Genomic DNA, 25389 nt, shown 5'->3' on the forward strand with positions numbered 1-25389 from the left:
GGCTACATCTCTGGAGATGTAGATGGGTGACTTTTCGGGTCGATACCCTTCTTGTACCACTGGAGGCCATTCAGCCTATCTTGCCAGTGCTGGCATTTTGGAAAAAGTAGACACAATTGGTTTTGCATCCATGTATTTTGGCTGTAACTTTGTGTTATACCGTCTGTTCTTGGGCCAGGAACCGCATTTGAACGATCTCAACCAAAAATGTCACCTATTCCTTTTCTCCAGAGATGCTGTCTAACCCACTGAGTTACTCTAGCGTTTTATGTCTATCTTCGCCCACATTTCGAAATTGGGCAGAGATGTGACAGAGGTAAATAATGGCATAAAATTCAGCCAGTTACTCAACTGGGGAAACAATGACCCAGAATATGGGCAGCACAGTGGCACAGCAGGTAGAACTGCTGCCTTGCAACTCCTGAGACCTGAGTTCGATCTTGACATTGGGTGCTTTGTATTCCTCCCACATCCCAAAGACGTGCGTGTTTGTAGATTAATTGGCCAGTACAGTATAAATTGACCCTAGTGTGCAGGGAGTGGATGAGAAAGTGGGATAACATAGAATTAGTATGTGAATGGGGGATCAATACTCGGTGGGCCGAAGGGCCTGTTTCCATGCTCTTTATCATTAAATCATTTTCTTGGAGTGATGGGCTCGCTGCATTTGTTCAGTCAGTGGGGCCTGGGCTTTACCTTAATAAGTGACATTGCATGGCCGAATGTGAAAGAACGTCGCCAACAAAAATAGCTTCCCAGCTGGTTAAAACCCTAATTCACAGATTGTCTACACTGCTGAGTAATTTGCAAGCCTCTGTCAGTCACAGTCATACTATTGCAATATAAAAGGGGCGGCACAGTGGTGCAGCGGTTGAGCTGCCACCTTACAGCACCAGAGACTTGGGTTCGATCTTGACTACGGGCGCTGTCTGTACGGAGTTTGTACGTTCCCCCTGTGACCTCTTGGGTTTCATCCGAGTACTCCGGTTTCCTCCCGCACTGCAAAGACATACACATTTGTAGCTTGGTTTGCTTTCGTAAATGGTAAACTGCCCCTAGGGTGCAGGATCGTGCTAGTGTAGGAGGTGGTCGCTAGTTGGGGCGGACGTAGTGGACCAAATGGCCTGTTTCAACCCTCAGCGTTCCAGAGAAAGCAACCCAAGTCTGTCCAACCTTTCCCTGTAACTAATATTCTCTAATCCAGGCATCATTCTGGTAAACCTCCTCTGCACCCTTTCCAAAACTCCCCCCTCCCCTATCCTTCCTGTAATGGGGCGACCAGAACTGCAAATGATATAAACTGTAAAATTGTCTCTTCCGAACGGAGACCCGACCTTTGTTTTCTGGGCCGTGTCTCCGTTCCCGCTGCGGCCTACCATCGGCCAAACACCTGGAGCTGGCGGATATACACTAGCTCTATCCACACACTCGGGACAAATTTACAATTTTACTGACGCCGATTAAAACTGCACGTCTTTGGAGTGTGGGAGGAAACCAGAGCATCCGGCGAAAACCCACGCCATCACGGGGAGAACGTACAAACTCCAGTAGCTCTACTGCTGTGCCATCCAAGATAGGGTAGACAATCAGAACCTTTAGCCCAGGGTGGTAATGTCAAAGATTAGAGGGTATAGCTTTAAGGTGAGAGGGGCAAAGTTTAAAAGAGATGTGCAGGAATTTTGTTTTTAAGCCAGAGAGTGGTGAGTGCCTGGAACGGGCGGCTGAGAGGGGTAATGGCTTCATGTTCAGCATGGACAGTGTGGGCCGAAGGGCCTGCTCCTCTGCTGTGCTGTACTGTTCCGTGTTCTATTTTTCCATGCTTTGTAAAAATATTTCCTTCAGTTTTAATAATTGTCAAATAAATTTAAACATCAGGAGCATTTTAAAACTGAACTTGTCCTATGACTTTTACAAATGTATTTTACCTTGGTTTATGTTCAGGCAGATGAGGGTTGGTCTTGGCACCATGTTGGGCACAGTCATTGTGTGGGCGAAGAGCCTGTTACTGTGGTGTGCTGTGTTCTACGTTCATACAAAAAAACATTGAGACACTGTATATAAGCTTGCAATGTTATTATCACCGCCAACAATTCAAACTTAAAAATTAGATACTCTTTCAATGTAATAGCTAATTTCCAGTGCTAGGTAGATTAACTGCCAGTGATTAAGACTTGTCACAGCGATGGATACAAAATGCAGGAGTAACTCAGCGGGTCAGACAACGTCTGTGGAGATGAGGAATGGGGTGACGTTTCGGGTCGGAACCCTTCTTCAGACTTGGATTTGTCACACGTTTGAAGGATACTTAAATGCAAGCAGACTTGATTTATCTTTCTGCGAGTGTTTAGTTCATACCCGCTCTGCAAATCCAGTGATTTCAGGTCATAAAAGTGCCTCCGTCGTGCACTGGTGAAAGCTGTACCCAAGTAAGTACCAGCGATGTTTCATTATCTGGTCGTGGCAATGAGAACAGTGCTTAAATTAACCGAGGGAAATGCTGAAGCGTTTTGGACTCGGCGCAAGTGCAGTTTGTGAAGGGACCTTTGGTACTGGTGGCATATCTGAGATGAGAGTTGCTTTAAACCTAACGTCGGCTGTGCTTTCTAATACATGCCTGTGTGTTGAGTAATAGTAGACGGCTGATTGCTACGATTGGTTAACATCTGCACATTACTGTATCATGTGATCAGTCGGGTTGCTAGAAAGTAAATTTGCTACACTGTGGTCTTTAGCATTTCTAGGAAATTTAATACTCCAAAATATTTCATGCAAGTGGGGAGAAGGACGAGCAAAGAAGCCCAATTTAATCCGTGTTGTTTTAAAATAGAACGAGAAAACGTGTGAAATTCTTGGATAACCCAGTTAATCGATATAACTTTCCATTGCTAAAATCCCATGTCTGTTTGTAATGTCCTCGGTTTTTTTTTTTTAAGTACTTTCCCTTTTCGTCAAGGCTGCTTCCAGGAAAAGCAGTCCAAAGTACAAAGGATTAGTTACACCAAAGTTGTTTTACACACAGTGGCAACAAAAAAAAAACCTCTCGGGCAATGCCGATTCGAAGAACTGTGATGGCTGTGTAAGCACCTCCGAATGCAAGGTTTATTTTTTTTATTTACTGAATAATGATGGTGTGTGTGTAATAGCTATGTGTAGTGTGTGTAATAGCTATGGCCATTACCGTTTTTAATGGTTGAGCTTGTCACCAGTGATGCCGCTATTTCTGTCTGACCTATTCTTTCCTGGACAGTATTATTCTGTACCATTTTCATATCCCTGGTTTCCTCTCCCCCATCTCTCCGTCTGAAGAATGGTCTCGACCTGAAAGTCACCTATTCCTTTTCTCCAGAGACGCTGCCCAAAGCAGAGTTACTCCAACATTTTGTGTCTATTTTCAGTTTTATTCTTTGTCAGCGTGTATGGCTGTAATACGTTATTATTAACGTTTAAATGGTGGGAGGAACGGTTGGGTTTAGGCATGGGTGTGGTAGAATGAACAAAGGACTCGATTGTCCGGGGGGGGGGGGGGGGGGGAATAAATTGAAGCTTGCATTTTAAAAACAAAAGTGCTAACGTTGTGAAGTTAATTTTAGAAATATGGAAATGTGAGATGAGCAACTTTGGGAAATATGGACCGGATAAATGTTGGAATAGTTTAGGTTGGAGACACAGCATGGAAACAGGCCCTTCAGCCCACCAGGTCCACAATGACCCGTTCACACTTGTTCTATGTTATCCCTCTTTCACATCTGCTCTCTACAAATTGGGGGGCAATTTAAAGAGGCCAATTCCCCTACAAACTCGCATGTCTTTGGGATATGGAAGGAAACCAAAGGAAACACAGGTGGCCACAGGGAGAACATGCAAACTCCACACAGGCAGTGCCTGAGGTCAGGATCTAACCCGGGTCTCTGGCGCTGTGAGGCAACAGTTCTACCAACTGCAACACTGTGTTGCCCAATAGAAATAATATTTAGGAAGGAACCGCAGCTGCAGGTTTAAATTGAAGAAAGACATAATGCTGGTGTAACTCAGCGGGTCAGGCAGTATCTCTGGAGAGAAGGAATGGCTGACATTTCGGGTCGAGACCCTTCTTCAGATCAGTCTGAAGAAGGATCTCAACCCGAAGCGATCCCCATTCCTTCTCTCCAGAGATGCTGCCTGTCCCGCTGAGTTACTCCAGCATTTTGTGTCTATCTTAGAAATAATATTTATGGCTTAATTATTTTGCTGGCAATTAATCAATAGAGGTCCCACTGGCCTTAAATGATCATCTGCATTGTTTTAAAAAACTGCACTTTAAAAAAAGAACATGCCTATTTTTAAGTGCTATATTGTTAGGTATGTTTCCAATGTAGAAGTTGTAGTTTGGTCACGACAGCCCGCCTGCTATTTTCTTCCCCAAAAACCTCTTTTGGGGAAGAGGCCTCTCGCCTGGTTGACTGTCAGCCTGTGATTTACTCTGAAAGTTTAAGATGTTAATGGAAAATACACCCCCTTGCAACACGTCGGTATATTCCAAATGCTGTGAAGTTGGGTTGTTTTGGCAGTTTAGCGAAATGACTGTACAAGGAACTGCAGATGTTGGCTTACACAAGGTCTCAATGTTCTATCTTGCATTAAATGTTGTACCCTTTACCAGTCATCTGTGCACTGTGGACAGCTTTGATTGTATTCATATGTCATAGGAGCAGAATTAGGCCATTCGGCCCATTGAGTCTACTCGGCCATTCAATCATGGCTGATCTATCTTTCCCTCTCAACCCCATTCTCCTGCCATCTTCCCGTAATCCTTGACACCCGACTAACCAAGAACCTGTCAATCTTTGTATTGTATTCATTTACAGTCTTTGACTGGATAGCATGCAAACAAAAGCTTTTTTTTCTGGTATCTCGGTAAATGTGAGTAATAAACTAAAGTCAGTCCTGGAGAAACTCAGTGGGTCAGGCAGCAGCTCTAGAGAACATGGATAGGTCATGTTTCAGGTTGGGATATGATACCATCATATGGAGATTTAGCCTGCCAGGCTTGGCCTGCCCCTCCTTTTAGAGATACAGCACGGAAATATGCCTTTCGGCCCACCATGTATGTACTGACCAGCGATCACCCCATACACTAACAGTAACCTACACACTATAGACAATAGACAATAAACAATAGGTGCAGGAGGAGGCCATTCGGCCCTTCGAGCCAGCACCGCCATTCAATGTGATCATGGCTGATCATTCTCAATCAGTACCCCGTTCCTGCCTTCTCCCCATACCCCCTGACTCTGCTATCCTTAAGAGCTCTATCCAGCTCTCTCTTGAATGCATTCAGAGAATTGGCCTCCACTGCCCTCTGAGGCAGAGAATTCCACAGATTCACAACTCTCTGACTGAAAAAGTTTTTCCTCACTAGGGACAATTTTACTGAAACCAATTAACCTAAAAACGTATGTCATTTTGGGAAGAAACCAGAGCACCCGGAGAAAGCCCATGCAATCACAGGGAGAATGTGCAAACTCTGTACAGACAACAGCCGTAGTCAGGATTGAACCCGGGTTTCTGGCATTGTAAGGCAGCAAGTCTACTGCTGTGCCATGCATAGGAAAGATGTGGAGGGATATGGGTCAAATGTGGCCAAATAAGCACCAGGAACGAGTTGGGCTGAAGGGCCTGTTTGCATGCTGCATGGCTCGAGGTCTCCAAATGCTCTTTGTAATCAATCAATGAATCAATGAATCAATCAATCCAATCAATGCTTTAATCATCTGCCAATGTTTGCCTTCATGTCGTATTCTGTTGAACACCCTGGGATGTTTCACATCTTTAAAGACAGTACATGAATAAAAGTTGTGTTGTTAACTGGGTTTATTTAGTCAAGTCCCAGTGCAGTTTCAGTTCTTGACACTCATCCAAATGAGTCTTTTTCATGGTTAGACTGGCCCAAGGGAAAGTTTGGGTCTGACCCGCTGAGTTACTCCAGCACTTTGTGTCTTTTATTTTAGTAAAATGTCATGTGTACACAACACACTCCTCTGCATGAATGTGACATCGTTCACAATTATTCCGCAATAATATTATGGATTGGCCTACCTATTTCCTTTGAAATGGAGGCATATTTGTTGGAACATCTTTGGCAAATGGATTGCAGTTACCGGAAATAGCTTGGGTTTAGTTTTATGGTTGTCACGTGTACCGGGGTACAGTGAGAGGCTTTCTTTGCGTGATGTCTAAAAAGATCAGATCATACCATGCACAAAAATGCAATCAAGTCAAACTCTGGTTCAATAGGCCCAATAGAGCAAAGGGGAAGATACAGAGTGCAGAATATAGTTCTCAGCATTGTTGTGCATCAGTTCCATAGACTAATCCAAGGTAGAGGTGAATCGGGCAGTACCTTAGCTCATGGAAGGACTCTTCAGAAGGCTGTACAGGTCGGCACAGTGGCGCGGCGGTAGAGTTGCTGCTTTACCGCCTGAGCCCAGGGTTCGATCCTGACTATGGGTGCTGTCTGTACGGAGTTTGTACGTTCTCCCCATGACCGCATGGGTTTTCTCTGGGTGTTCTTGTTACCTCCCACGCTCCAAAGACTTTGGAGGTTAATTGGCTTTGATAAAAATTGTACTTTGCCCCTAGTATGTAGGATTGTGCTGGTGCATGGAGTGATTGGTCTGTGCTGACTCGGTGGGACAAAGGGCCTGTTTCCACACTGTATTTCTAAAGTCTAAAATAAAGTCTAAAGCCTGATAATAGAGGGAAGAAGCTGTTCCTGGGTCTGGTCGTGCCACTAATTAATGGTTCTGGATAATTTAACATGCACTTAATTGTAACACTGTTTTTGATTTCCATGTGAATTAAGTTCAGTGGTTTTCGTAGGGCAGATTTTGAACAAATATCACTGTGCAAAAAAAACTCATCTTCATGCAACTCCCCCCATCCCCCGAAATAAATTAAAATTAAAAAGGGAGTATGATACCGCAGCTGGTCGAGCCGCTGCCTCACAGCGCCAGAGACCCCTGGGCTCGATCCTGTGTCTGTGTGGAGTTTGCACGGTCTCGCTGTGACCACGTGGGTTTCCTCCAGGTGGGTTTCCTCCAGGTGGGTTTCCTTCTGCATCCTAATGACCTGTGGGTTTGTAGGTTAACCATCCTCTAAAGTTGCCCCTAATGCGTAGGGAGTGGATGAGAAAGTGGGATAACATAGAACTAGTGTGAACGGGTGATCGATGGTCAGCATGGACTTGGTGGGCCCAAAGGCCTGTTTCCATGCTGTATCTCCAAACTATAGACAATAGACAATAGGTGCAGGAGTAGGCCATTCAGCCCTTCGAGCCAGCACCGCCATTCAATGCGATCATGGCTGATCACTCTCAATCAGTACCCCGTTCCTGCCTTCTCCCCATACCCCCTCGCTCCGCTATCCTTAAGAGCTCTATCCAGCTCTCTCTTGAAAGCATCCAACGAACTGGCCTCCACTGCCTTCTGAGGCAAAGAATTCCACACCTTCACCACTCTCTGACTGAAAAAGTTCTTCCTCATCTCCGTTCTAAATGGCCTACCCCTTATTCTTAAACTGTGGCCCCTTGTTCTGGACTCCCCCAACATTGGGAACATGTTTCCTGCCTCTAATGTGTCCAATCCCCTAATTATCTTATATGTTTCAATAAGATCCCCCCTCATCCTTCTAAATTCCAGTGTATACAAGCCTAATTGCTCCAGCCTTTCAACATACGACAGTCCCGCCATTCCGGGAATTAACCTAGTGAACCTACGCTGCACGCCCTCAATAGCAAGAATATCCTTCCTCAAATTTGGAGACCAAAACTGCACACAGTACTCCAGGTGCGGTCTCACCAGGGCCCGGTACAACTGTAGAAGGACCTCTTTGCTCCTATACTCAACTCCTCTTGTTATGAAGGCCAACATTCCATTGGCTTTCTTCACTGCCTGCTGTACCTGCATGCTTCCTTTCAGTGACTGATGCACTAGGACACCCAGATCTCGTTGAACATCCCCTCTTCCTAAATTGAAGATTAGTTTGTTTTGTTTAGTTTATTGTCATGTGCACCAAGGTACAGTGAAATACGTTTTGTTGTGTGCTAACCAGTCAGTGGAAAGACTATCAATGGTTACAATCGAGGCGTCCAGTGTTTGGATACATGGTATGGGGAATAACATTTAGTACAAGGTAATGTTCGATTAAAGATGGTCTGAGGGTCTCCAATAAGATGGATGGTAGGTTAGGACTGCTTTCTAATTAGTGATAGGATGGTTCAGTTGCCTGATAACAGCAGGGAAGAAACTGCCCTGAATCTAGTGGTAGACACAAAATGCTGGAGTAACAGGCAGCATCTGTCTGGAGAGTAGGAACGGGTGACGTTTCGGGTCGAGACCCTTCTCTGGGGTATTCCTTTACCTTTCTGTACCTCTTGCCTGATGGGAGAAGAAGAGGAAGTGATGGTGACCTTCTGCTGGTGACCTTGCCGAGGCAGTGTGAAGTGCACCTGGTCAATGGATACTAAATACTAAAAGTGTGTTTTTGATTTTTGAGCTGCTGTAAAAAAGCACTTTGATTTTTTAATATAATAAAAGTGGAAATCATTTTGAGTAATATTAACATTTTGTTCCAAAGATTGGTGATATCTGTGATCAAACATAACATTGATCCTGAGCACCAAATAGACCAATAAATTCATAAATCAATAGTTGATTTCATAATAGAAGGTTTATGATCTTATACCTCCTCACCTGTTGATAAAAGTACAAATTATCAATATCGAAAAGTTAACCATGGACAAATTTAAATCCTAGTCAAGTTCCGCAATTAACTAGTTCAACAAATACACTAGAATAGAAACAAAGAGCTGCAGATGCTGGTTTATATCAAAGATAGGCCTGAAATGTCACCCATCCAGAGATGCTGCCTTATCATTTGAATTACTCCAGAGTTTTGTGTCATTTTGTAAAATGAAAAATGGTCGTTTTTTTTTCAATGTAATAAAAAAGAACAGGAGATGCTGGTTTATACCAAAGATGGACACTGAGTGCTGGAGTAACTCAAAGGGTCAGGCAGCATCTCTGGAGAAAAAGGATGAGTGATGTTTTGGGTCGAGACCCTTCTTTGGACAAATAACACTGCTTGTCTAAGATCTATATATCAGACCAGGGAGTTTCTAGGGTTGTACTGACCTCTGCTGAAATTTGAGTTGACGTACTATATTTGGTTTGGATGACATTTGCTTGGGGAAGGAAAAATTAGCTATTTGGCTGTGTAAAATGTGCTAAAGATAATCATTGTGATTCTGTTGTGGAGATTTTTATTTGGTTGCTTTTCAAAGACAGTTTGTTCTAATATGTGAAACTTTTTGGGGGCGGAGGTGGGGGGGGTTAGGATGACTGATTTCTTGTGGGGCATGGTGCAAATTATATTGACAACTTGGCATCCAGATAGTGTCTGTTGAAATAGACACAAAGTGCTGAAGTAACCCAGTGGGTCAGGCAGCATTTCTGGAGGAAAAGGATGGGTGACGTTTCAGGTCCATCTTTGTTATAAACCAGCATCTGTAGATCTTTGTTTCTATGCGAGTTGAATCAGTCAATTGGGGAACTTGACTTGGATTTCAATTTGTCCATGGTTAACTTTTTGATATTGATAATTTGTACATCTTCCAACAGGTAAACGATCATAAACCTATTGTGAAATCAACAGTTGATTTACGTATTTATTGGTCTATCCATGTTCTCCAGAGATGCTGCCTGACGCACTGAGTTACTCCAGCACTTTGCGTCTATCTTCGGTATTAACCAGCATCCGCGATTCTTTATTTCTACATCTAGTCTTGGTTGTGCTTGGATGGAGAATGTTGTTGTTTACTGCTATGAGGTTGGAGTATGGGCAAACAAAAACTCTGTTATGGCAGACATGTTGCCCCAATTGGTGGCAACGTTTGGCAAGAGTCATCGAAAAAGAGTCCTGATCCGAAACGTCACCCATCCTTTTTCTCCGGGGATGGTGCCTGACCCGCTGAGTTACTCCAGTGCTTTATGTCTATCTTCGGTGTATACCAACATCTGCTGTTCCTTTCTACACATTGTTTCCATCCATGGGCTTTGGACTGTAATGTAAAGGTGGGCTTATTCACAAAATGCTGGAGTAACTCAGCAGGTCAGGCAGCATCTCGGGAGAGAAGGAATGGGTGACGTTTCGGGTCGAGACCCTTCTTCAGACTGATGTCAGGGGGGGCGGGACAAAGGAAGGATATAGGTGGAAACAGGAAGATAGAGGGAGATCTGGGAAGGAGGAGGGGAATGTCCACCAAAGGTGGGCATTGAGCGCACTAAATGTTGCAAATGCTCAGGAAATTCAGAGGCCACATTGCAAATGCTCCAGTTGCAATCATTTGTCCAGCTTGTGTCTCTGAAGCTCACATTAATGTTGCACAACTTCCCACTTCCTGCACAGATTCCATGGAGATTACACATGGTTGCCATTTATTAATGGATGTGTTTGTGTTTTGTTTTATTTACATAAACAGCTGCAAGAACTTGATGCAGCTGCAACAATGTGTGAATGGAGTAATTGTCCAGCTAAACCTTGACATTTTAGCCTGATGTCATTCTTGTGTTGTAGTTATTGAATGTTTTTGGCTTCGTATGATTTGAATGTGGGTTGTGAAGTTGCAAGTTCTTCGGTAGAAGAAAGAGAGTACTTAAATAACTTAGCAGGTCATAGTCATACAACATGAAATCAGGCCCTTTGGTCCAACTTGCCCATATTGACCAACATGCCCATCTACACCAGTTCTACCTGCCTGCATTTGGCCCATATCTCTCTAAGCCTGTCCTATCCATGTACTTGTCCAAATTATTTTTAAATGTTGTGATAGTGCCTGCCTTGACTATATCCACCGGCAGCTCGTTCCATATATGTACCATGCTTTTGTAAAAACAAAAGTAGCCCCATGTTTTATGTCTCTGAATCTACAACTCTGAAGAAGATGCATGTGAATTGTTTGTTTAATGGAATGAGGGATTGAGTAAAGGAACAAAGGTTAATTGAATCTGTGCAGAAAGTGCCCAGTGTAGATTCCTTCCTGCAGAGAGTTATGAAACACAGACTGTTTTGGCTCTTCGCATTCACGTCCGTAGGAGGGTTACAATATCTGTTGGGAAAGTAAGGAACCAGAGTGATAACAGAGTTGAAGAATAAAAGTTTCAGGAACAGGTTTAAGGTTTAGACTTGTAAATTGTCCCTGGTGTGTGTAGGATAGTGCTCGTGTACGGGGGGGGGATCACTGGCCAGCACGGACTCGGTGGGCCGAAGGGCCTGTTTCCAGGCTCTATTCGGGATGTCACAGTGGCGTAGTAGTAGAGTTGCTGCCTTACAGCGCCAGAGACACTGGTTCAATCCTGGCTATGGGTGCTGTCTGTATGGAGTTTGTACGTTCTCCCTGTGATTGCCTGGGTTTTCTCCGGGACCCCCAGTTTCCTCCCACACTCCGAAGACACACCGGTTTGTAGGATCATTGGCTTCGGTAAAATTATAAATTGTCCCTAATGTGTGTAATAATAATAATAATAATAATGCATTACATTTATATAGCGCTTTTCTAACACTCAAAGACGCTTTACAAGGTTTACTAAAACATAAAAGAAAATAAATAGATAAATGAGTAAACGAAGAGAAAAGGAAAAAGAAGGTGAGGTAACGGTCAGTGATTGAAGGCAGTGCTGAACAGATGAGACTTCAGTGATGTTTTGAATGTGTTGACTGAGGGGGAGTCTCTGACGGTTTGGGGTAGTGAGTTCCAGAGTGTGGGAGCAGCGATGGAGAAAGCCCTGTCCCCCCAGGATCTGAGTTTGGTCCGGATGGGGGGGGACAGGAGGTTAGCAGCAGCAGAGCGGAGGGTACGGGTGGGAGTGTGTCTGTGGAGGAGGTCAGTCAGGTAGGATGGGGCCAGGTTATGGAAGGCTTTGTATGTCATGAGGAGGATTTTGTACTGGATTCTCTGGGGGATGGGGAGCCAGTGGAGCTTGTAAAGGACGGGGGTGATATGGTCACGGATCGGGGAGTGGGTGAGTAGACGGGCAGCGGAGTTCTGGATGTGTTGGATAGAGCTCGTGCATGGGGATAGCTGGTGTGCGCGGACTCGGTGGGTCGAAGGGCCCGTTTCCTCGCTGGAAACATCTGGAAAGTCTAAAGTTTTTAAATCTTCAACCTTGGTGAAAACTTTCACTAAAGTTTCAGTCTATTTTCTGAAACTGGAATAAATGTTTCAGAAAAATTCCTAAATAAATGGAGCTGATGGGCTTTTCTTTAGGAGAATTCTTTTTGTGGTCATTTCAGTCAACTGGTTATTTTGTATCAGTGAAAGTTTTTTTTTTGTTAATGAGGAAGTTTAAAAATTGGTGAATGAACAAGAGACTGCATATTTGAATTATTTGCTGTTTTCTGGCACAATGTTACCAATAAAAGGTCAGTGGTAAAGTTGCTGCCTTGCAACGCCAGAGACACGAGTTTGATCCTGACTAAAGGTGCTGTCTGTACGGAGTTTGCACATTCTCCCTGTGACCACGTGGACCATGTCTTTGTAGTGTGGGAGGAAACTGGAGCACCTGGAGCAAACCCACGCAGGACACGGGGAGAATGTACAAACTCCGTACAGACAGTACCCGTAGTGAGGATTGAACCCGGGTCTCTGTGGCTGAAAGGCAGCAACTCTACCGCTGCACCACCATGCTGCCCAAAAGTGTGTAGGATAGAACTAGTGTATGGGGTGATCGATCACTGGTCGGCGTGGACTCAGTGTGCCGAAGGGCCTGTTTCCACACTGTATCTTTAATCAAAACTAAAAATTTGTGACTGGCTCTGTTTCTTCCTCCTCTCTCCATTCAGGTTGGTACTGGGGAGCACTCACATCCATTGAAGCACGCCAGATCCTGAATCAGACCACCGAAGGCACGTTTCTGATCAGGGACAGCTCTAACCCGCAATATCTCCTCACACTTTCTGTCAAAACAAGCTCAGGACCTGCCCATCTTCGCATTGAGTACAACGAGGGAAAGTTTGGCTTCGATTCGGTGGTGTTGGCAAAACCAAAGCTGAAGAACTTTGACGATGTGGTCGATCTCGTCCAGCACTATGTCTCTGTGTCTAAGGGCACTCACAATGCACATGACCAGTCCATCGCACCAGTGACTAAAGATACAGTCATCCATCTGAAGTTGACCAAACCTCTATACGTCGCGACGCCATCACTTCAACACCTTTGTCGGATTATAATCAACAAAAGTACCAAGACAATCCAAGAACTTCCTCTACCCACGAGATTGAAGGAATATTTAGTAGAATACCCATTCCACTTATAAGCAAGTCAACCAATCGTAAATCATTCCAAACAGGTGGATGGGGGAGCGAATGAGTGAAGTGGTTGAGAGATTCGTACACTGAGGAGATGATCAACTGTTTTATGTAAGGAAGAAGCAGAATAATACACCGTGCGATCAATGGATACAAACTAACTAACTTTTTTATATTTGGTTCCAATTAATCAAAAAAACTTTTTTTTGCAGTTTCTTGGTTAAATGTAATTGTTTTAGTTTTCTGAGGTTTCTGGCAAGTATTTGATTTTTTTATTCTGTATTTCTGTTGCAGCTTTTTCATGGTGCACAATATACTGCTTGTAGCTTGAACTCCTGAAATGTGTTACATAAGGTAACAGATCGGCACCTGATATTCCTTGTGCCTGCCTCACTTGGGAAGGGATGGGAGGAGGTGACGTTCTGTGCAGGGTCAGGAGGATGGGTTGGCGGGATGGTCGACACTAAATATGAGTAGGGCTCTCAAATGTTTTGTTTCAGCTCAATTGCCAAAATGGGTTGCTGGAATAAGTGGAACTGTTGGACTTGATGGCGGGACTCATTGCCGGTGATCCCAGGAGTCTTATAAACCCCAACACGGGTTAAACTCTGGACATTCACCCTCGATGCACATTAGTAGTGTCTTTCTAGTTGCGAAGCAAACTAAACTCTTCCAGGAAGCTGGCTCGTGATCCATTCCAGGGCGGTGTGGGAGTTGGAAGAAGAAATCGGCATTTCTTATCGGCTTCCTATTGTGAGTTGGGCTAACTTGTACCAGTAGAGTACCTGACACTGACAGAAGCTTGAGATAAAGGGTAAAAAGGCAAGCCAAGCGGCAACACGAAACCTCAAACCTTCCATAATAGGATAAAATATTACAGATTATCTGTGCTGATACGTACATGACATTCTTTAAACAATGAGCCACAAGCGTGGCACAGCGCGCAGCGGGTAGAGCTGGTACCTCACCGCGCCAGAGGCCCAGGATCGATCCTGACCTCGGGTGTTGTCTGCGTGGCGTTTGCACGTTCCCCTTGCGACCATGGGTGTTTCCTCCGGGTGCTCCGGTTTCCTCCCGCATCCCAAAGATGTTTTTAGGATGATTGGCCCTGTATGAAATTGCCCCCGTGTGTGTAGGGAGTGGACGGGAAAGTGGGATAACACAGAACTAGTGTGAACAGGCGGTCGATGGTCGGCGTGGACTCGGTGGGCCGAAGGGCCTGTTTCCATGCTGCATCTTTAAAATGAGAACTTAAAAGAATTGAGCGCAAAAGGTAATTATTTTTTAAATATGTAGGTAACTAAGAAACGTGTTGTCCAGATAATATTGAATGATATGAGATGCAATAGAGTCAGCACTGGTTTCTCTGAATGAAGAAAGCAGCAGCTACTTTGCATTGCTGACTCCTAATAGCCCTTGGAACAAGGAAAAGCCACTGAGGCTGTAAAGCTTGTTGTGAGCTATGAATGTGTGCTATAGATAGCCACAGTATGCCGTGACCCACTTTAGGATTTATAGGGCGGCACAGTGGCGCAGCTGGTAGAACTGCTGCCTCAGCGCCAGAGACCCGGGTTGGATCCTGACCTCTGCTTCGATCCTGTCTGCGTAGGGTTTGCACGTTCTCCATGTGACTGCGTGGGCTTTCCTCTGGGTGCTCTCGTTTCCTCTTGCATCCCAAAGACGTGCAAGGTTTGCAGGTTAATTAGCCTCTGAAAATTGCCCCCTTGTGTGTAGGGAGTGGATGTAAAGTGGGACAACATAGAAATAGTGTGAACAGGTGATCAATGGCCAGCGCAGATTTGGTGGGTCGAAATCTTTCAAGTGGAATCTAGCAATTAAAGATATTGTGTGTCTGGAGTGCACGTACTGGATTTTCCAGATAGCTGAGTGCTATTGAGGTGAGGTGCTTTAAGATGAGATGGGAAAGATTTATTAGGAACTTGAGGGGCAACTTTTTCCACACAGAGGATGGTGGGTATATGGAACGAGCTGTTAGAGGAACCATGCTGTATCTCCCAACCAGACCAACTGGTCCTTACTATCACTGACGTTCAAAGGTTAAGCTTCCATAAACACACTATACCTACCTCAGATAGGTTTTGCAATAGGATATTTTCAATCAATACCGTACTTTGTCTTATCCCAAATCATGATTCTGTATGAATGATTTGCTTTTGAGAATGAAATACAGGAAATCTGTTTTATGTATAGAACAGTGAGATCATAATGGTTCCAAAATGGTGGCACTTAACTGAGCAGGAATACTGGGCTAATTTCACTGGGCATTTACACTTGCTAATCCAACCGTGACGTCTCAGAAGTAAAATGGCCCCCAAACAATCCTCAATTGGTTTTCAATTGGCAACCTAAATGTCACGAAGCAATTCAAGTTCAAAAACGTCCCTGATGTACAAACATATTTACCAATTATCAAAACTGAAGGAAATATTAACAAAGTGTGGAGTTAATAGAACAGAGATCAATACAGTATAGTACATCACAGGAGCAGGCCCTTCAGCCCACAATGTCTGTGCTGAACATGATGCCAAGATCAACTCTTATCTGCGTGCACATGATCCATATCCTTCCATTCCCTGCAAATCCATGTGCCTATCCAAAAGTCTCTTAAACGCCACAAACATATTTCACATTTCATTGGATAATGACAATTCTAACTGCATGAGATAAATTTAAAAAAATTAAATGGGATCACTACAAAAATCAGTTGGGAACTCATTAGTCAAATCCAAGACCCAATTGCTTTTAGTTTGGATTCCAAGCTTGTTGCTCGGGAGTCAAAGTTGAAAGGGGATTTTTTAAGATGTTTGTTTCCGTTTAATTTTTTTTTGTTATCTTAAGTAGTTATGATGTTAATTATACCATGAAATATGAGATCCAATAGTGGCATTTGAGAGACTTTTGGAAAGGCACCTGAGAATAGAGGGATATGGATCATGTGTAGGCTGATACGGTGACTTCCTAGTGGAATCTAATAATCAAAGATATTGCCAGATGTTTGTCTGTCTTTGTATGCTGCAGTGTCTGGAGTGCATGTACTGGTCTTTCCAGATATCCAAAATGACTGAGTACTTTTGAGATGAGGTGCTTTAAGATGAGATGGGAAAGATTTAATAGGAACTTGTGGGACAACGTTTTCCACACACAGGGTAGTAGGAATATGGAACGAGCTGTTGGAGGAGGTAGTTGAGGCAAGCACCATAAAAACATTTGAAATATATTTGTAGTAACGAGGAACTGCAGATGCTGGTTTACAAAATAGGACATAATGTTCCGGAGTAACTCAGCAGGTCAGGCACCATCTCTGGAGTAACATGAATGGGCAACATTTCAGGTCGGGACTTGTCTTCAGACCGACTGGCGTAGCTAGTTGACATAGATAAATTGACATAGCTAGCTGGAGCTTCAAGTGTTTGGTACGAGTCCTGATAAATGCTTCCTGCAACTCTTCCTGACCCCACCCCCACTTCAATAATTTGGCCACAAGTAGAGATGTTGAGATAGAGTTGTTAATAGTGACCACGTGGGGTTTTTACGGTGCTCCGGTTTCCTCCCACACTCCAGAGACATGCAGGTTTGCAGGTTAATTGGCTTCTGTAAAATTATAAATTGTCCCTAGTGTGTAGGATAGTGTTCGTGTACGGTGATCGCTGATTGGTGCGGACTCAGTGGGTCGTAGGGCCTGATTCCGCACTGTATCTCTAAACTACACTAAACTGAATCACAAAACACTGTAAAGTCTAAAGGTTGCTCTATATATACAATAGCGTGCTTTCACAGTGTATTTTGGCAATGAATTGTCCAGGTTTTGGTGCTTGTGGTTCCAACAAATACCCTTGACCCTCAGTTGCCCGATGTCTAGCATTGAGCTTGGACGTGTGTGGAAATAAATTGTTTTTTGGAAGCTTCCTGGGCTCCATTGGCAAGACACTGCATGTTATCTGTATCCTGGCGGCATGGTTGAACTAAAACAAGCCCCACCAAGACTGTGGAGAAACTGTTCACAGACCGCAAAGTCGCACACCGGATTTGGTATCTGCCAAGTTGGTTCTTTTTAAAAATGTTTCCTAATGCCTCTGACAGTGTAATAAATTTTAAAATATCCCAGAAGAAAAACATAATTAAATAGCAATTTACCTTTCTCCCCTTTTACTCCATAGCCACGTAATCTTCACTTGACTGAATGGGACAGTGAACGTACACCAGAACTAATCTGGACCAGATTCCCTATTTTAACTGCTGGACAATTGCAGCAGCTTGTTGTTCCATTGCTGAGCCCTGTGGCAGATCACGGTGATAGATACACTGGCAGGAAATGTCAACAAATCCCAGCAAAATCTGGACCCATGTAAAGGTCATGATGGTTCACGATGGCCAATTATTGTTTGGGTGCAGAACACCATATGACAACACGTTTCCAATCACTAATTCACAATGGCTGCAAATTGGAAGTACTCCATTTTCTTTCACCCTACTCTGTGTTTGTTGCTGGAGTTAATTACTATATCTCGTGTTTAAAGCTAGTTCAGATCTTTTGTTAACTTGGAAGGCAGCACGGTGGCGCAACAGAAGAGTTGCTGTCTTACAGCGCCAGAGACCCAGGTTCGATCCGGTCTGTGGGTGCTGTCTGTACAAACCTGTTGGTTTTCCCCAGGTCTTCCGGTTTCCTACCACATTGCAAAGACTTGTGGGTTTGTCAGTTAATTGGCTTGGTAACATTTTTCATTGTCCCCAGTGTGTAGGATAGTGCTAGTAATTGGGAATCGCTGGTCGGCGCGGACACGGTGGGCCGAAGGGCCTGTTTCCACGCTGTATCTCTAAACTAAACGTTAAATCTTTGTTTAAACACAGACTGGTACTTCATTCTTGGTTTTAAAGGATTTACGATGTGTGATTCCAATAACTACTCAAATATATTACAAAACTTTCAAAGAAAATGTTGCCAGATACCCAACGTCTTGTTCATATTTCTTCCACTGGAGCTATTTTGTTTTTCTAAGCAAGAACACACTGTACAAGAGGCGTTTTGCCTTTCATTTCGGGTTGAGGTTATTACAAGCATTTCCAGACAGTGCAAATGGCTGAAATAATTATACGAATTGTGCAGTATTGGAAAGGCAACCTGTTTTTTCTCCATTGAATCCAACGTATTTGCCATGGACCACAAACCTATTTTTTTCATATCCCATTTTTTCATATCCCATTTTTCAAATAAAAGCGAGCATTTGTCTTTGAGGGCCAGAATTTGGAGAAAAATGTTCCATGTTTATGCTGGGATTTGACACCATTCTTGGCCAAATTGATTCTTTCTGTTTAACGATTGGAAGTGATGATCCTTGAATTAAAAACAAAATTCCTGTGAATAATGTAGAGAAAATTAGATATTTTAAAAAAAGTATGGGTATTTTGCAGACATGGGTAGGAGAACTAGAAAATAGTGCAACCAAATGTTTTATTATTTTACATGGTGACCAATGTAAGTTCCCCAGCTGTACCTGATAATGGTGGTACCAGCCATAGCTGAATATGTTGGTTATATTTAATACACAGAATCATACAGTGTAGTAGCAGCCCCCTCGGCCCAACTTGCCCACAACGACCAGCATGTCTCTCTACACTAGTCCCATCTGCATGCATTTGGCCCATATCCCTCTGAGCCAGTCTTATCCATGTACCTGTCTAATTGTTTCTTAAACATTGCAATTGTCCCTGCCTCATCTACCTCGTCTGGCAGCTCGTTCCATACACCCACCATCCTTTGTGTGAAAAAGTTACCCCTGGGATTCCTATTAAATCTTTGCCCCCTCACCATAAACCTATGTCCTCTGGTTCTCGATTCCCCAACTCTGGGCAAGAGACTCTGTGCCTCTACCCGATCTATTCCTCTCACGATTTTATACATCATTTTATTTCAGACATCAGTATGAAGAAGGGTCCTGACTGAAGAAGGGTCCTGACCCAAAACATCACCCATCCTTGTTCTCCAGAGATGCTGCCTGATCTGCTAAGTTACTCCAACACTTTGTGTCTTTTTAAATACCTGCATGTACTTTGAGTTTAATGAGTTTTCTTTCCTCTAGTAAATAATTGGTTCCTGGATTTGAAAAATTAAAAGCAATTTTTGAAAAAGCAACAAGCAATTAAAATAAAATAACAGCAATATTAATAATTGGATTTATATTGTAGCATGCCTGATTTTTGTTTTAGGCAGTTACAAAGACAATTCTGATGTAACAAACTGTCTCCTTTTAGTTGTATTTTTAGTCTGAATTATGTGAAATTTTGTATTCTGCATTTCATCCACGTTGGATTCGATTTCTGAAAATAGATTGCTTGGTCTAATTCTGCAGTTGCTTGGTCTAAAGACGCATGCTTAGCCTTCACCACCTTAATGGAATTAAAATGTTTGGCTGATTAAAATGGGAACTGTGGGTATTTAGTACATCAACTAATCCCACCCACGTTAGATCACTGTGCATATTGGAAATTGTGCTCCACCTTCAATGGTATTTTGTGTTTGGAGCCACAAATGAAGCCAATGTTTACCCTCTCTGCAAAAAATAAGGAAAAAACTCCAAAATTCATCAAGTAAAATTTGCAATATTTGACTGCGAACAATATTTAACATCTCAAATTAAATCATCTACATTTTTATTAAAAATTGCTCAGAATTGTTGATTATTACTCTTTTTAAATTGAAAAAGGATGAACATAACGTTTGAGCACAGTGGTAGAGTTGCTGCCTTGCAGCGCCAGAGACTCTGGTTTGATCTTGACTTCGGGTCTTGTCTATACAGAGTTTGTACGTTCTCCCTGTGATCGCGTGGGTTTTCTCTGGGTGCTCTGGTTTCCTCCCATGCTCTAAAGACGCTCAGGTTTGTAGGTTAATTGGCTTTAGTAAAGATGATAAGATGAGGGTGATATGTAAAATTTATTCTGTAATTATGAAAATAATGGATAATTAACAGGCTCCTTAAGAAAGCTGATTTCTTTTTTTCATCCTCTACCTTTGCAATGGATCATCTTAAAGTATTGATATATTTTTTAATTGGAACAGTGTTTCAGGAACCTTGCAGTCTTGAATGATAATCTTATGATGTGCTCAATTACTGCCAACCATGCATGGGTTCAGTTAGTGGGTTTTTTTCCCCCCACATCGTGTCCTAACAAAGACATCCTTTCCTTGTGTTCTCTTTGAGTTGATAATTAATTCCTTATTTGAGATCCCTGCTGAAATTCAGCAACAATACCACAATGAAGCCTACTTCTAACCAGTACAAATAAGGTCATCAGTAACAGGAGCAGAATGGCTGATCTATCTCTCCCTCCTAACCCTATTGTCCTGCCTTCTTCCCATAACCCCTGACACCCGTACTAACGAGAATTTATGTATCTCTGCCTTAAAAATATCCGTTGACTTGTCCTCCACAGCCTTGTGTGGCAAAGAATTTCACTGGTTCACCACTCTCTGACTAAATCTAAATGACTTAAACAAAAAGAATATATTTTGGCCTCTCCCATTTTGTTTTTTTATAATCATGAGCTTGCCTTCTGAGTCTGGTCCACCAGTAACTGGGTCTGTGTGCCTAAACCCCATTTTAATGTCAATAAATTAAATTTGCCAAGTGTGAGGTAACTATGCAGAGTATTTCATTTTGGTGCAATCACAATGGAAGCAAAAGCGTGTGTCTGTTAAGTGGAATTCTGAACGTTGACTTCAGAATTCCAACCTAGCTACGATTATAAAAAGACCAAAGCAGAATTTGGATAGCATTGCAAATGCCCCAAAGTCTAGTAACTCAGCGGGTCAAGCAGCATCTCTGGAGAAAGGGAATAGGTAATCTTTCCTGGTCGAGACCCTTCATCAAGACTCTACCTGAAACGTCACCTAAATGACTTGAACAAAAAGCTCCTTGGCTCCAGAGATGCTGTCTTACACGCCGAGTTACTCCAGCATTTTGTGTCTATCTTTGGCGTAAACCAGCCTCTGCACTCCTTTCTTCCACTCAATGTTTAGTGCCTGCCAGAAACGTTAATAGTTAATCATTCTACACCAATTGTGCAGGTGCAGATTTTAGAAAGCATTCAGTTTAACATTTTGCTACTGTTTTAGACCATTTTTAATTGTACCACTAGACTGCATCCCAAAATAGGAAGCGTTCAGATGCATTGCTGTAGAGAGAAACATGTCTAGAGTGTTAATGTCTGCGTTTTATTTGTTGCGCTTTTACAGTTATTATTTACAAAGAACATGGAAAAGTAAAATAGGACCAGGATAGGTGGTCCTTCAAGGTTGTTCCACCATTCAATACAATCACGACAGATCTGATCTTGGGTGGGCTCAGCTTGTTCGCTGCCTGTTTCCCATGACTCTTCTCACTACTTTACGCCACAAATGGGCGGCACGGTGGCACGGCGGTTGAGTTGCTGCCCTCCAGCGCCAGAGGCCCAGGTTCGATCCTGCCCACGGGAGCTGTCTGTACGGAGTTTGTACGCTCTGCCTGTGCACGCATGGGATTTCTCTGGATGATCTGGTTTCCACCCACACTCCAAAGACGTGCAGGTTTGTAGGTTAATTGGCTTCTGTAAATTGTCCCTAGAGTGTAGGATAGAACTAGAGTATGGGGTGATTGTTGGTCGGCATGGACTCGGTGGGGTGACTGTCCTGTTTCCACGCTGTATCTCTAAACTAAATGTGTCTGTCCCGGCCTCGAACGTTGAGTGATTTCAGCTTTTTAGGGTAGACAATTACAGAAGTTTCCATTCATCTCCATCTTATTTGGACAACCCAGCATCAAACTTCATGAGAGGAAAGTCATGAGGAACTCCCTGTGTAATAACTTTACCCTTTTTTTTCATGAAACTGAGAAGGGGAGAAAGATTTCATAGGAACCTGAAGGGCAATGTTTTCACTCAGAGGGTGGTATGTATATGGGGAGGAGGTAGTTGAGGCAGGTACAATAACTGCATTTAAAAGACACTTGGGACAGGTACATGGATAGGAAAGGTTTAAAGGGATATTGGCCAAATGCGGGCAAATGGGATGAGCTGAAAGGGGCATCATGGTCAGCATGGACAAGTTGGGCTGAAGGGCCTGTTACCGACTGAATGTCGCTCCCTCAATGAGAAAAGGATTGTGTGGTGTTGTTCCATTTGTTTGCAATTTTTCTATTACTTGGACAGAGATTCGGCCCACTAAAGGGGTCTCTATAATTTTTGATGTGGTTGATATTATTTGTGTAAGGATTTTGAATTCATCTTTGAGTTATGTACGAGAAATCTCTTGTGCTTATCACGTTTTATGTCAAGAGTTCACCTGTGTGTGAAACAGGAATTGTACCACCTTTTTGATGCCATGCATCTATCAATTACACATCGTGTGAGGAAGTAGACAGAGTGGTCGTAATGTCTGAAGCTGCTTTTATTATTTTTAAGAAATAAAAAGCAGCAAATATTTTGGAAATGAGACCTGCATAGACAAGATTAATAATAGTAAAAGATTGACTGAGTTTGCTAATTGTGTATTCGTTCAAAATACTCTGGACCATGTGTAATTATTTGGTACCATTTTGTATTCCTGACTTGTTTTAAAATTGAACTGATATTAATAATTATGAAAATAACAGGAGCTGGGTAATGCAAATAGATTTGCTACAACTATCCACACAGTCCACCTTGCTTCCATTTTACTGACTTCCAGTCTTGTGAACTGTGGGATTTTTCTGAGCTGAATTTATCCTGTACAAATCTTCTGACCGGTTGTCTTGAATACTGGAGGTCTTGTTCATGTGAACAGATCTGTTTTCTCAGGAGGAGTCTAAGCACTCTAGAGCACTATACTATCTCAGTGTGACTATCAGCAGCCTTTTTATCAACTGCTGGGAAATAGCCAAGTTATGAAAATGGTGCACACGCAAAAGTAAGTCTTTTGTGTTTAATATCTTAACAACTTTGTGGTGCTGAACCATTTTTGGTTATTAACATGTAACTCCCTCCTGATTCCTGACAAATATTATTGTACCTGCAAAACTATCATTAAATCGACAATGGTCACTATTCAACTATTAATATTTTTTTCTGACAAATATCCAAACTGCCTTTAAAAATGTCTTTAGAATGTTTTTTTTCCAAAATCACTGTTGAACGTTATTGCTTAATATGGCTGCTTCAAGAGGCAGTGTAAATGGTTCAAATTACTCAAGTTTGGGCAGCACAGTGGTGCAGCTGGTAGAGCTGCTGTCCCACAGCTCAGAGAGCCCAGTTCGATCCTGACCTCGGGTGCTGTCTGTGTGGAGTTTACACGTTTGTGTGTTTTCTCCAGGTGCTCCAGCTTCCTCCCACACCCTAAAAAAAAAAACGTGTGGGTTTGTAGGTAAATTGCCCTTTAGGATGCAAAAGTGGGATGACAAGGAACTAGTGTGAACGTGGGATCGATGGTCGGCGTGGACCGAGGGGCCTGTTTCCATCGATTCCACCTTTCAATCGATTCTGAAGAGGAAGAATTAAGTCTGTTTATTCCCACGATAGATGATGTTATTAACTGTATAATTCAATTCAATCTTTGTAAAGCAGTTTTTAATAAACAATCGAGAGAGGGATTATTAACTGCTCTACGAAAGGGTGTTCCTTTTAAATTCCTGGCGTTTTGGAATTACTTCAACAGAATTTTTAATCCCTGCTCCAGTTAGCATTGGTACAGCCATTTCTGAGAAATGGGAGTGTAGATAATGTTTATATGCAAATGTCTTTTGGACTCCCCACCTTATTAGCAGCATGTCCAATAAAAGCACAAAGTAAAATATAAAGGATTCTGTTTACAGTAAGATACCGGAACACATCTAGTTCTTTATTTTATATTTTTATATTGTTCCTGAAATAATGATTATGTTGAAAATTTTGGACATGGTGACTGATGGCGTAATGTCTCTGGTTTATGTTTTACAATTGGTCTTATTTACATCGAGAACTGTGTTGTTTTTTTAAAATCACACAGTAACTGAGTATTTGGTGACTGGCAGAGAGTCAGCGAGACTGGCCAACAGATCAATTGTATTGTTGGGAAAACTAATCTTTCAGTCAAAATCTGTGCATTGGATAAAGATTATCACCAGTTAATGGTGCATTTATGTATTGTCTTTGCGGAAATGCAAAAAGGTAGTGAAATTTTGGGGCATATTCAAAATCTAGCTGATACATAATTGGTTTGGGATGTGCAACGAGAATGTGTAAAAGATTTTAAAATAGTCATATGGCAGGCTGCACTTTATAAATCTTCATGGATAATAGATTGTGATAAATAGATTTTCTTTACAATGTTTTGCTGAACTTTATGATTTTTTAAGTCTTCAGTCCAGTATTAATATCCCAATTTACCAACAACCAAACGCTGGACTGTTTGAAACCATGTGCTTTTAGATGAAAGAAAAAGAAATATTAAATGTGTATAAAAGTGTTTTGAGACTAACACCGTTACTGTGTTAATGTTGATAGATCCAGTATGCAAACCTGTATAAAAATAAGCTTCTTGGCCAGTTGACTAGAAATTTAATTCTGGTTGGCCTGTATGTATTGATATCTGTATTATATTTAATTGACAGCCCTGTTTGTTACATTGCTGGAACAGCAGGCACTGTAAATTTTATTCACTGATATTTACACCATGTCTTTGGAATTTGTGAGACTTGTTTTCATTCACTCTCAAATAAAATACTGCTGAATCTTTTCATTTTGTGTGTGTGCATGTAGTGTGTCTGATTAAATAAAATGGTTGCTGGGTTCAGTGATGTGGATAGCTCCTTTTATTGTTAATCTGAGGAAGGATGTGCTGGCATTGGAAAGGGTCCAGAGGAGGTTTACGAGAGTAATCCCGGGGATAATTGGGTTAACATGTGATGAGCTTTTGATGACACTGGGCCTGTGCTGGCAGGAGTTTAAAAGACGAGGGGGGCCTCATTGAAATTTACTGATCAGTGAAAGGCCTGGATAGAGTGGATTTTCCACTAGTGGGAGAGTCTAGAACCAGAGGGCACA

At 42.5% G+C, this 25389-nt stretch overlaps 1 protein-coding gene across 1 annotated transcript in view; it reads left to right on the forward strand.

Moving 5' to 3' along the window:
- LOC144605438 (suppressor of cytokine signaling 2-like) overlaps window positions 1-25069 on the forward strand; it is a 28043-nt gene extending 2974 nt beyond the window's left edge. The window contains exon 2 of the mRNA XM_078420699.1: window positions 12877-25069. Within this exon, the coding sequence (XP_078276825.1) occupies window positions 12877-13349 (473 nt within the window). The 3' untranslated portion in view covers window positions 13350-25069. The remainder of the gene's footprint in view (window positions 1-12876) is intronic.
- Window positions 25070-25389: the final 320 nt, after the last annotated feature.

The sequence above is a fragment of the Rhinoraja longicauda genome, chromosome 24, assembly GCF_053455715.1.
Source record: "Rhinoraja longicauda isolate Sanriku21f chromosome 24, sRhiLon1.1, whole genome shotgun sequence".
Classification (NCBI taxonomy): Eukaryota; Metazoa; Chordata; class Chondrichthyes; order Rajiformes; family Arhynchobatidae; genus Rhinoraja; species Rhinoraja longicauda.